The 13,260-nt window shown below is 47.8% G+C and overlaps 1 protein-coding gene across 3 annotated transcripts; it reads right to left on the reverse strand.

The window, feature by feature from the left end:
• Nucleotides 1-5,976: 5,976 nt before the first annotated feature.
• On the reverse strand, nt 5,977-10,772 carry LOC119270626 (wall-associated receptor kinase-like 4). Of its 3 annotated transcripts, none has more exons than XM_037552646.1 (4): nt 10,573-10,772; nt 10,328-10,445; nt 9,690-9,839; nt 5,977-8,298 (listed from the first exon to the last, which is right to left on the reverse strand). In XM_037552646.1, exon 4 carries the CDS (start codon nt 8,200-8,202, stop codon nt 6,244-6,246), a length of 1,959 nt encoding a protein of 652 aa, XP_037408543.1. In that variant the 5' UTR covers nt 8,203-8,298; nt 9,690-9,839; nt 10,328-10,445; nt 10,573-10,772; the 3' UTR covers nt 5,977-6,243. The 3 variants fall into 3 exon arrangements, with proteins under 3 accessions (XP_037408543.1, XP_037408544.1, XP_037408542.1); XM_037552647.1 differs by having other exon boundaries at nt 10,328-10,448; XM_037552645.1 differs by having other exon boundaries at nt 10,328-10,486.
• Nucleotides 10,773-13,260: the final 2,488 nt, after the last annotated feature.

The following is a 13,260-nucleotide window of genomic DNA, read 5'->3' on the forward strand; positions in this document are numbered from 1 at the left end:
CTCCACGTGGCTGCTGCATTGAAATTTTATGATTTTTACACAGTTGACCCTTCTCGAGTAAGCTATCAAAAAATGACCCAACTACTGCAATTATGGTCTTTAGCGAGTGCCCAGAAAACTCGCCAAAGGGCACTTAAAACTCGGCAAACACTTTGTCGAGTCGAGCACTCGATGTAGGGTACTTAACTTACAACCTTCAGGGAAAAGGCCAGTTTGCCCGTCCGAGACATGGCCGCCGCCGGGCTAATCTTGGCAGTCATATGGGCCTCGCCGCCAGAATCTTGTGCTGCACCCATGTATCTCGATGGACGGGACATAATGGTGCAAGGCTTGGTTCATAGAATCGGAGATGGAGCTTCAACCAAAATTTGGGAGGATAACTGGTTACCGAGATCACATGCAAAGAGGCCAATGCCTTGCTTAGCTGATGACCCGCCGAGGTTGGTAGCTGAACTGATTAACCACACATCATCTACCTGGAATGAAAATTTGGTGCGCTCGGTGTTCATACCACTAGATGTTGAGGCCATCCTACAGATTCCATTGTGCACGAGACAAGTTGATGATTTTTGGGCTTGGGGCGAGGAGCGAAAGGGTGTCTTTTCCGTCTGTTCGGCATACTGAATGATTCAAAGGACGAAGTTAGGCCGGGAAGCATGGTTGTACGAGCAGGGCGGCTCCTCCGGCTCCCACGTAGCCGAGCAAGGATGGACTGACTTATGGCGCATCAGGGTCCCTTCCAAGTTGAAGTTTTTCTTGTGGAGGCTTGCCAGAAACTCGATCCCTACAGCAGCACTTCTCCACCATAGGAACATGTCAACCTCCAGGGCATGCTGCTTATGCGGGTCTGAGGATACATGGTGTCACGCTTTTCTGGACTGCTCCGTATCTAGAAGCACTTGGGCACTGTCATCGGATGCGGTTTTAGACAAGTTGAGCACATGTACAGAGGAAAATCCAAAGAAGTGGCTGTTTATCATGCACGAAGCTCTCAACCAGGATGACTTTCTTGCGTTTGTGGTTACTCTGTGGGTGTTGTGGAATTCACGAAGAAAGGCGATGTACGAAGATATCTTCCAAACCCCTTTCGTTATTCACAATTTTGTAGCATCTTATATAGCAGAGCTACGGGCACTACAGCAGCCAGGAGTGGTTAGTACAGGGGCGCCTCAACGGAGGCCAAATCATTGGCTAGCACCGCCGGAGGGATTATCCAAAGTCAACGTTGATGCAGCAGTGGGAAGAGCGATTGGAGCTGTGGCCGCGGTCTGTAGGGACAGAGAGGGTGTGTTTATGGGAGCATCGGCAATAGTTTTCCCACATCTGTCAGACCCCGGTATCCTAGAGACACTCGCCATCAGGGAAGGCCTGGCGCTTGCGGATGATCTTTACGCTAGAAGGATTCACATTGCATCTGATTGCAAGGTGGCCGTGGACGATCTTCACCAATCATACAAAGGGAGCTACAGTGCAATAGTGCATGAGATCATGCAATATAGACTATCTTTTGAAACCTGTAATATTATTCATGAATTTAGGACCTCGAATATCGAGGCTCACAAACTAGCAAAGCACGCTCTATCTCTGGGGGTTGGCCGCCATGCTTGGTTAGGTCAACCCAATGAACTTGATTTCGTCCCTGTAAGCATTGTGACGGAGTAATAAAGCTTTGTGGTTTGTCTCAAAAAAAATGTATCATTTGCTTGTTCTATGACGTCCAATTTCTTTGTATTCCGCATCACCGACTATGTCCTTCATCTGCCGTCTTTATAAACAGCAGCGGTGCGGTCTCCGGCCAGGAAGAGTGGAACATGGGAGACAAACCGGCACACTTGGGACACAATGAAGCTAAGATTATTACCACCCCAAATCCCGTCCCCCGCGTCGCCCTCCCTGGCGGCGACGGGGGAACCCAGATCCAGCGGCCTACAACCTTCCCACATCCCTCCCCACCTCGCCGCCACCGGAGAAACGGCCGGCGAAGCCGGCGCCGGCTCCCGGGATGGTGGCGGCGGGGCGACTTGGCGGGATCCAGCACTCCCCCCAACTTGACCGATCCTTTTCGGTGGTGAGGGTCCGGATCTGAGGCGGCGGCCTCGCTGGTGCGGACGGCGCTTCTTCGGCGGCGGGAGTGCTCGCCGGTGAGGTAGGCCGGTTCCCCTCGGCTGCGCGGGCAGCGAGGTTCCGGTGGGCACAGGTCATGGCGCGGGGAGGCCCCGGGCTCCCCTCGTCAGATCGGAGGCGATCCTGGTCCGCTCGTGATGCATGACCTCCGGCCGGCCTGGATCTCCGGCGTACACGCGCATGATGTGGTTGGTTCGGAGGTGGCGGCAGGGTGCTTGGCCGGGGGAAACCCTTGGCCGCCGGTGGCGGTCACGACGTCGATGGCGTCCCGGACGCCATTCCCTCCTTGGTGGCGGCACCGAGGCTAAACCTCCCCTGCCTCTCCCCTTCCCCTGCGCCCGGGTGAAAACCCTAGCCCCGGTGGCTAAGCGGCGGCGGCGCCACGGCGTCGTCACCTTCTTGAAGGCGCCGACTTGGGCATGGGGATGCTGGGTGTGCATGATGTGCTTGTCTGGTTCCTGGTGGCGGCCCGCCTGATCTACTGCGTCGCAACTCCGGGCAGTGTCTCGAGGCTGCGGTGCTTCTCTTCCGGCCGTGTCTCCGATGGGGACCTCGCCCTTCCTCACCTTGTACATGCCGTGGTGGAGCGGTACTTCATCTCACTCATTGATAGCGGCAAAGATCGGCGGCATGGCGCTGCGGAGGCTCGCCGCCCGATGCGCGGAGATGGACTCGCGCAGGAGGACGTTGCTGTCTGGCGTCATGGTGACGTCGATGGTAGAGTGGCCAGACAAGGTAGAAGCCTCAATATGATCTGAAGACGGACCTGTAGAAGATGGCGACGACGACACACGAGTGCGTCTGACCGGATTGTGCCCCAGACCCGGTATGTGGCTCGGCTGGGGCTTCCGAATATGTTTCGGTTTCCGGCTTTTGATGTTAGGATTAGGTGAGTGGTTTGGGTAGTGGCCCAGCTAGCACCCCTTCATCATTTTGGATAGGAGTAGCGGCATGTGTTGCCAAGATGGTGGATTCAGGCTCATTGTTGTAATACTTTGTAAGGTCCTGAGAATAATCAATAAAGTGGCCGTATGCATCTCCCAGATGCAGAGGCCGGGGATCATCCTCCTTTTCAAAAAAAAACACTTGGGACACAACGCCCTGTCGCCTCCCATGCCCTGCTCAACCTCGAAGAAGTCCGTGACCTGTAGGTCGCCAACACCGATGGACATGAGGTCGATGATGGACGTAAATAGTCTGTCACTGTCCACCTGTTGGACGGGGGCGTGTAGGATGCGCAGGCGCAGCTGGCAACCACATCCGCATCCGGCTGCGCCGAGCGGCGCGCGTGGCCTTGTAGAGCGCGTCCTGCTCCGCAACAAAGTTCGAGTTTATCACAGCCATGGCCGCCTAGCTTGCACGCTCTCCGTAGATTTGGCCTTCGTCAACCGGCGGTGCTCGAGGAGGAATGGGTTGTACCTCTGCTCCTCCTGCACTTGTCGAAACGCCGACATAGGAGTTGGCGTGGGCTGCTCCTTCGCCATGGCGACGTCGTAGTGCGTCTGCGCCTGCTCCATGGTCTGGCCGGCATGCACCAGCATAGGGTCCAGCGTCGTGTCGTTGTCCGAGCCTGTAGAGTCATCATTGGAGACCTCGGGCGAGCTGGCCGGCATGCCATTCTCGATCCGCTTGACACGGTGGTACTGCCAGGCAGTTGCAAGGGTGGCCACCTCATGCTTCATCTCCGGCGACAGTCTATCCCACTGAGTTTTCCTGCTCGCCGTCGTCGTAGTTGTGGCAGTCGCCGTCGAAGTCACTCGAGAGAACGGTAGCCTCCTCGCCCTAGCCGCATACTACTCGTACAGCTAGCGCTCCGCCTTGACCTGCTCCGGATAGCAGTGATAGAGCTGCTCCATGTAGTCCTCGCCGGCCAGGTCCGTCGTGATGCGCTAGTGGGGCGGGGGAGGATGAAGCACCATTGGGACCACGGGCTCGGCATTGCTCGTGGCGACGCAGATACGAACTGCGGATGGGAGGCACTGAGCGGCGCCGATGGGATCTGGACATATCGATAGCGAGTCGTCGCCGGAGTTGGTGCGAGTGTGGTTGAGGGCGAACACGCCATGACATTCACGCCGATTTAAGTTTCGACAAACATTTTTTTTTCGAAAAGGGGGGTCGTAGCATGTCTCGAATATGTTTATTGGATTGACCATCTTTCTGAGAATAGCTCTTTCAACTTGTTATCAAGTGGCCATTACAGAACTGACGTCTAGGTTGTTCCCACAATTTCTGAGAATGAGCTCTGCTTTTCCTTCGGTGCTCCAGGCTCCAGCACGACAGAGTAATTTTGAAAGAGCACATCACAAGAAGCACCAGACATGTCGATTTATTTACCTAGTTCAGAAGCAAATTACATTGCATTGCTGGAAAAACAATTTGAGCAAACACCGAATTTAGCAATTCTTGGACAAATGCATGAATAGCACTCGAGTCCATGGGACAACAACAGTTTCAGCATATCTTTTGAAAACGCAAAACCAAAACAGTTTTCCTGTTGCATTTTTCTTTCCTCTCCCTCTTGTTGGATGTGATGTACTACTGCGTTTCCCCCTTGTTTCGCAGGTGTCACATGATCAGGATTAAAAATTGTTAGTTGACTGGTAAAAGATTCCACACACGTAGTTCAAGGGCCAAGTGAGAAACCACAGGTGTTGAATTGTCTCTTTCCGCGTAGAGGCTCCAACGCTCCATTTTGTCTGTGCCAGTGCTGTGCCCAACAGATCTAGGCCGTGTTCGGTAATACTGCCCTCCTTCGTCGGGGAGCGGAGCGGGCGGAGCGCCAATTTGGCTGCTCGCTCAAATTACATGAAATGCCGCTCCGCTCCCGTAGCGGAGTTAAGAACGGATAGTTTCTAAACGGCCCCCTAGTCATAAATAATGGATGGATCCTGATCTATGCGTGTGAGACAGAAATCACCAACCACTAAAGCGGTGTTGTTTCAAAAAAAAAAGCTAATCAATGAAAATGGCAAATTTTTTGCCTTGTTTCAGAAAAAAAAAATCACCAACCACTAAAGTGAAGATTCCGTCTCTTTAAGTATGGCTGGAGTCTGAAAAGAACAGGTGCTGCATGCATGCATAGTGCATCAAAAGTTGTCCATGGTGTTGTTTCCTCCCAAGGCGTTTGCACTGGATACGGTTGCCTGTCTTTGCTTAAACTAATCCAGAGCTGGAAACGCAAACGGTGATCTAGTCTGTGAGTTTAGCCCAATACATTATTAATCTGGGTCCTAGCAATTTGGGAACTAGCTAGGGGTATCCAAAGTACAAACCTGATGGTTGTTTGTTATCCCAACCATTCACTTCCCATCGCATCCCGTCGCGAATGTCCTACTCCAGTTTGCCATGCGAGATACTCCCTCAAATCGAAAAAAAAATATCGCAGTTTTGATCTAAGGTTAGTTCAACCTTAGTTCAATGCTACAACATTTTTTTTCATCGGAGGGAGTAACTTTTTATCGTTTTTTCAAATAGAAAGACCTAGAGAGCTTTGCGTCGTTTGCCCTTTGAGGGCGTTGTCAAGGAGCTTAGGTATCCTAGGGTGTTGCATGGGGTTGTTTTCAGTTTCTCCTGTGTTCTCCTTTGGTGGCGTAGTTGTTTGTCTTCTTCGCGTTCCGGGTAGCCTAGGATCTGTTTTGTAAAAGGATTACCTCATCAATTTGTATTGTTTGGGCGATTGTTTTGTTTGATTTGTGCCTTTATTTATAAAGAGGGGCGAAAACATGTTTTGAGAAAAAAATAATGACAAAAGTACTTCAAAAAAGAGAAATGAAGAGTGCAGTTCAGCCCATTCACGTGGCTGGAAAGAAAAAAATGAAATGAGTAAAACATATAATATAGTGCCAAATAAGCAAGGTAACACTAATATTTGTATATTGGCATATTGGATAACATGTCTAGTTCAACGTCTCCATGCATGAGAAATCCAGACAAGATTACAGCAAAACGCTTGATGCTTCTCCACCAAGATTACATAAATCATAACATTACAAAACAAAACAATATAAGAATTGTGAGCTGAGTTCAAAGAGAGGTAATCATGAAGCTTCAGCGGCACAAATGTTTTAAACAGGGTTGTCCTCCTTCCAGTGGCATTTACCATAGCCCCAGATTCAGCTACCTCCCTTGGCTAGCTTTGCCCCAAGATATTCTAAGAATCTCGAGGCGTTCTGCCACCTCCTTCATTGTTGGCCTAAGATCTGGTCCCAGTTTCGTGCACTCAATTGCTAGCTTCCCAATGTCTTCAAGCAGTATGATGTCTTTTGCGGCTGTGATATCCTTATCAAACATCGCCGCTCCTCTCTTCTCTGAATCATATGCTTTGTTATACAGGATAACAAGGTCTGTTAGTTCACAATCTTCATCATATATTGATAGCTTCCTGCTAATGAGTTCCATGAGAATAATCCCGAAGCTGTACACATCGCTTTTGACTGTAAGAAGCCCACATTGTACGAAGCTTGGGTCGCTGTAGTGCCTTTGAACGACTACAGAGTCATCATAATTGTACTCAATGGTAAGCGCCCTTGAGAGTGAAAAACCTGAGACCTTTGGCGTGAAGTTATGATCTACAAGTATATTGGAAGGGTTAACACTACCATGTCTGATGCAACCAGAATCAGATGAGTGCATGTATGCTAATGCTTTTGCAGTTCCGATTGCAATCCCCATCCGCAATTCCAGGGGGAAATGCTTGCTACCATTCAGGAGGTCTGAAAGATTGCCTTCAGCAGCATACTCATATAGGAAAATTGGAATACCAACCTCCAAGCAGACGCCGAACAGTTTGATGATATTCGTGTGGATGAGTTGAGCATGGATCATCACTCCATTGACAAAATGAATTATATGCTCCTCATATGCATCAATAGATTTCTTCACTGCCACCACTGTGTTATCCTCTAGAGTGCCTTTGTAGACCTCAACTAACCAACCTTCACTACATAGACATGAGAAGTTCTGTGTGACTTCAATTAGCTGCTTCTCAGTGAAAAATCGCATGTTGCCAAGCTTTGCTAGTATCTCAGAATTGGCAACATCCATCTCAAAACTGCTCAAACATCTCATTAAGTTGCTTGTGCCAACACTTTCTGATCTAAAAAAGAACTCCCGTTTTTCTTGTCTCCACAGCATTAAAAGGCGTTTAGTCACATCAGTGATTCTGGGACGTTTATGAATGTCCAATGTCAGGCATTCAGTTGCCAGTTTTCCTATTTCCTCAAGAATCTTTATATTGCCTGCACTGATTATTTCCCCGTCAAAAAGGTCCCTCGACCATTCACCTTTACCACGGGCATTACTGAAAGTCGATATGAGGTTACAGCTACCCTCTTTTACCCTTTTCCTAGCTATTAATTCCAAGAGCACAGCTCCAAAACTATATACATCACTCTTTGGGGTAAGACGTCCCTCTCGAAGATAAATAGGATCCATGTAATCTAGACTTCCTTTTACATTCCTAGTGTATTGAGTGATGCCTCCTAAAAGAAGCCTCGACAGTCCAAAATCTGATACTTTTGCTGTAAGATTGGCATCTAGAAGTATGTTGGCAGGTTTAATATCGCCATGACATACAAGGTTGTCACCTGATAAATGCATCGAATGCATGTAGCTCAATGCTTCTGCACAGCCTATAGCAATACCCAATCTTATATCCAAAGGGATGGAAGTATTACTGTTGTGGAGTATGTCATCGAGGTTTCCTTTGGAGATAAACTCAGTTACCATTGTTTCATCGAGGTTTCCTTTGGAGATAAACTCAGTTACCATTGTTAGGGTATTTTCCCCAATACAATAGCCAATGAGATTCACCACGTTCCTGTGGCTCATTTGACTATGGATGCTTACTTCATCCATAAACTCTTCTCTCAACTCTTGGCGGATATATCTCTTCACTGCAACTAGCTCATCATCAAGGACTCCTCTAAAGACTTCTCCAAAACCACCTTTTCCGATAGGAGTGCTGTAGTTGCTAGTAATTCTTTCAATAGCATCTTCTGTGAAATCTTTTAAATTCTTGTTAATGTATACTGCATGCTTTGTTCTGTCCTGGAACAGGACGAGATTCCCACTCATGATATTTCGAGAAGCTCAGTTCTGTGCCAACAGTATGTATACACAGCGTTGAGGACTAAGCCACTTCCATCAAGAAAGTATTTCCAGCCTAGAGACCTGAACATTGAAGACAGGAAATCAAGGGGTTAGATCCTATATTGTCACCTCAAATTTTGTAAAAAAAAATATTACAGAAGCGAAGTTGCCAATTACCCTGATTTACTCTCTACATACATAATTGCATATTTCCCACAACAACATACTATGTAGAAGTACATTGAACTAGAGAAGATATATGCTGGAGAGAAATTTAACATTCATCACCAACAGACTTCAAACAACTCGAGTCCTATGAAATGTCCAGTCTCTGTTTGAGATGCTGCTGATAAGTGTGTGACAAATGCTATGCTGATAAATGTGCCTGTTTGAGATGTTGTTGCACATAGGGAGATGATAGTCACTAGTGAGTACTCCCTCCTTCCCAAAATATAAGGCTCGGTTCACTTATTTCAATCTTCGTCATACAGCTTTGACTATAATTTTCACTCATTTGTATGTCTACAAATTACCATTTATAAATTTTAAATACATATACTTTGGTATATATTAATGGTCAAAGTCGTGCATCAAAGACCGTGCAAAGTCAAGCGCGCCGTATATTTTGGGAAGGAGAGAGTACTAACTTTGTATTAAATCGGCGACACTTATTTTGGGACGGAGGGAGTAGCAAATACTCCCTCCATTTTTATATACAAGGTCACTATGGGATATACATTTTGCATCTATACAAGGCCACCAACAGTAATCGAGGCAAAGTTAATGATATTTTCTCGTACTAACAACATGTTTAATACTTGCATGCATGCAGTCATAATGACAATCAGCTACTTCCTCCACTCAGTTTCTTTGCATACATGCGGAGTATTAGGGTCAGTTTGGTTGGAGGCCTGGACAATGTGCCTGGAAAAAAGTAGTGCCTGGATCAAGCCTGAGATGGTATACATTTTTTGCCTGGCCAGGCTAGCCTTGTGCATCCCTGTTTGGTTCCCTTCCTTGCCTGTTTCTTTGTCCTTTAGTGATTATCAAATTGCAATTGCTACTACTGTCCCTCCATTAGCGCCAGGCACATAGCCAGGCGTGGCAGACCAGATGCCTGGGCCAAGCTAATCACACTGCCTGGGTCTAGATATATTATTTTATTTGACTTTTTTAATCAAGCCAGGCTAACCATGAAGCTAGGGCACGCTAGGCCAGGCAGTCCTTTTGTCCACCAGGGTACCAACCAAACAAAAGCCAGGCACAAACCAGGGACGTCTCAGGCCAGGCCAGCAATGTTGTGGACTCCAACCAAACTGACCCTTAATGATCCCAGTAAACAAGAAGAAAAGTTGACTTGTAAAGTAGGCATTAAATTTTACATTGGTACCTGTAATCCGAGTTTGTGGCCTTGTATACAAAAATGGAGGGAGTACTACTTTTCCCCACAAATGGAGGAAAGGTTCACTTACACTAGGTGTTGAGACTTGAGCTCTTGCTGGGAGGTGGGATTGCAGGGTCGGTCAGAGATGGTGGAAATCAGTACAGCAGATGAGTGCATAGACAGGCAGTTCAGCATTCAGCCCATGTTTCTAGCTATCAGCCGCAAAACCCATTGGCATCTGCAAAACCAAGGGAGTTCACCATTAGATTCCATTACAAGTATTTGTGTGAGGTGTGGACTAACAGATATTTGATGAGTTTGTGGAAGTCTAAGTTTCCGGCAAAATTAAGTGGTTGGTGTGCTGTAATTTCTCACTTATGCCTGAACCGAAAAGTTGAGTGGGTGATCCTGTTGTTCACTAGTGGTAGGTGTGTAGCTCTTTTCCTTGCTGTTGCCAGTTTTGGGTGAACCTGAAAACGTGTGAATATTTGTGGTGCCGTTCTATTAACGATTGCAGGTTTGCTGGCTGAATCTGAACGTGTATTTCCTAGGCCCTGTAGAATTGATCGATTATCTTTTTAACTTATGCAGTTGCTGTCATTTTTAGTTCATAAATAAACAAACTTGAACGATGTTGTTCCCGGAGCTAGATGTTGCTTCCTATGTATATGTGAAAAAAGAAACAAAGTTTTGAGTACGCGCAGACTTTTCGATGGTGATACGTACCTGCTGTTCCGTTCCTACTCAAAGATAGTGTAGATGATTGGTGCTTGGTCGGCGGAGATGTGCCGGTCCCTGTGAAGGATAGCAGGGAAGATGGCCAACGGAGAGGAGCTGTCTGTGTCTGCTGAATGAAGGAGGAGGTTCACTGCTGACTGAACTGAACTGAAATATGCCAGAAAAACAGAGGTGCTCTGTAGCAGGTAGGTGTCAGAAAAGGAGGAGCGTGTGATGTGAGTCGTGGATCTCACCTCAAACTTATCTTGGATCCACGGAGGGACGGAGCGAGGGACACTCGGGCTGAGGGAAGCTCGCCGAGCTCCGACGAGGGGATGGCCGCAAGCACCTGCACCTGGGCGCGGTCGACCTCAGTGAATCCTGAGCCCGACGAAGACCGCTGCGGGATGCGTCGGACGGCGAGGCGTCGGCGGCGGAGGATAACGAGTGGCAACGCAGGGGAGCGCGTGGGCAGGGGAGCTGACTTGACTCAACCCACCTACGATTCCCACAAAATATCGTAGAATGTTTTTTCTTCGACGGGAAGAACAAATCGTAGATGGAACCGGTTGGAGTGAAGGTTTTTTTTTTTTTTTTTGAGGGTGAGGGTTTGCCGGTGTCCGTCCGGTGGGAGTCAAGTTAAAGCGACGAGTCAAGATAGGGTTTCGAGTCTACGTGGTTTAACGGGGCTTTTAGATGGATGGGCCGGACCTAGGCTGACGTGGGATGGACGAGTACATGTTGCGAATATACTCTCTCCATCCGTCTATATAGGGTCTAGGCCGTCAAAAAAAAATTATATAGGGTCTAAGGACTAAGGGCATCTCTAACACCGACCCGCAAACCTCCAACAACCATCCAAAATGCAGAAGTCATCCAACGTGGTCTTATACCTGACCGCGGTGCGATTCGGACGCGTTTTCGCCCGCAAACGAGAGACAAGCGAGGGAGGTTTGCAGGAGTCCGAACCGCTATCACACCCACTTCTGATCGTCCTGGCCCACCAAAAACCACTCCCGTGCGCGTTTCCCGCCCGTCACCAGCTGCAAGCGTTCATGCCACTGTAGATCGTGCCGCTCCACAGTGAAGGCGGTTCAGGACGGACGTGACCTCTTGCTGCCTCCGCCATTGAAGCGGTGCGCTGGCCGAGGGCGCCACCCGCTGCACGTCCGGCTGAACACGCCTCTTAGCCACGTCGTACTGCGCCATCGATGCACCGTGTCGTATCGCGCCTCTAGTGCCTGCGACCGCGCCATCCACCGTCAACGCGGGCTGCGCCATGGAGGCAGAGAAAGAAGCCGGGTGCGTGAATATCGACGAGGTGGCATCCCGCACGTCCGCGCCCGCTGCCATCATTGAGGAGAAGTAGAACACGGGAGGCCGCCACCGCTTGGGTCCCAGGAAGGCCACCGCTGGTGACCTGTCTGGTTCTTCTTTATCTTTGACCATCCTGGACATCCGTTTGAGCTCCACGGAAGCACCCTTTCCCTCTGCTAAAGCACCCTCTTTGCCACTCCGATGAGCGGCGCAGCCGGACATAGGGAAGGTACTTGTGATTAATATGCCTCCGGGACTCCCGGCAGTCCGGTTAGCGGGTTGCCAGACATGGGGAAGTCAAAGGGATCCAACACTGCCGGTCGTAGACTAGTGTATCCTTGTCATGGGAGTGGAGCTTCACGCGACCATACGTGCACATAGTTTTGCCTTTAGTTGGAAATATGACCAAAATGTAACCGTTTTCGCCCCGTTTGTATGAGATCCGTCATGTTTATATGAAATCCGGCCGAGTTTATATGAATTTCATCCGGTTGTTAAAAAAAATTGCAATGTATGCAGCTACGGTACATGGATGCGTGAGGAAACTTGCGGGTCACCGCTGGAGATGCTCTAATTCGTTTTTCAAGGCTAACTTTGACTGTTGATAATATATAAGATGTATAATGTGAAAATTATATATTTAGAAGCTCCCTTCCCTTACAAATTTGCTTTGGAGTTTATAAGGTGGGCAGCGGAAGCGGGGGCATGCCGCAATTATGTATTGCATTTACTTAGTTTTTGAATTCTGAACCTCTTGGTTGCAAGTTTATGCACCTAATCAGTTCACCCATCAGTCCAAACTGATGAAAGGAGATGGGCAATATATTTTGACACACCCCCTCACGTTTAGGCTATTGTAGTCCTTAGACGTGGGATCAGAGTTAGCCTTGAAAAACGCAAAATGGCCCGTGCGTTGCAACAGGAGAAAAAAAACCATAACCTCCAATGGACATGATCACATTTTGTTGCATCATCGAGATACACTATCACTCTCATTTTCGTGAGATCGTGAACAATTTTTAAAGATCATGAATATTTTCTAAAACTCGTGAACATATATTAAATCCTGAATACTTATACATATTTTCATACATTTTTCTAAAATCATGGACAGTTTTTTGAATTCATGAAAATTTTATAAAATTTACAAAAAATATGAACATTTTTTTAAACATCTTTCTTGAATTAGCAAACATTTCTAGAATCGACGGACATTTTATTAGAAATTGGTGGAACCATATTTGAAATTCACAAACATTTTTTAAATGCGTGATTATTTTTTGAATCACCGAACATCTTATGAGTCAATAAACTATTTTGTAAGTCACGCCGGTTTTTGAATTTTTAGGATATCTTTTAGTTCATGAACATTTTTTAATACACAAGCTTTTGAGAAAATCATGAACATTTTTTATTTCCAAAACATTTGACTTCGGCTCGTAGTGTGGTTAGTTCCTCAGCCGCTAGGGCTTCGGACAAGGTTTCGAGGGCGAGCGACGCTGTTTTATTCTCGGCTTTGAGTGCTCTGTCGGGGTCGCTCGAGATAGTAATGATCCCGTTTGGGCCCGGCATTTTAAGCTTCATGTAGCCGTAATGTGGTATTGCTTGGAACTTGGAGAAGGCGT

Source organism: Triticum dicoccoides, chromosome 3A, assembly GCF_002162155.2.
Source record: "Triticum dicoccoides isolate Atlit2015 ecotype Zavitan chromosome 3A, WEW_v2.0, whole genome shotgun sequence".
NCBI lineage: Eukaryota > Viridiplantae > Streptophyta > Magnoliopsida > Poales > Poaceae > Triticum > Triticum dicoccoides.

What these genes read in the sequence shown, in the direction of transcription:
- LOC119270626 (XM_037552646.1), bottom strand. Translation starts at nt 8,202, where the DNA reads ATGAGTGGGAATCTCGTCCTGTTCCAGGACAGAACAAAGCATGCAGTA.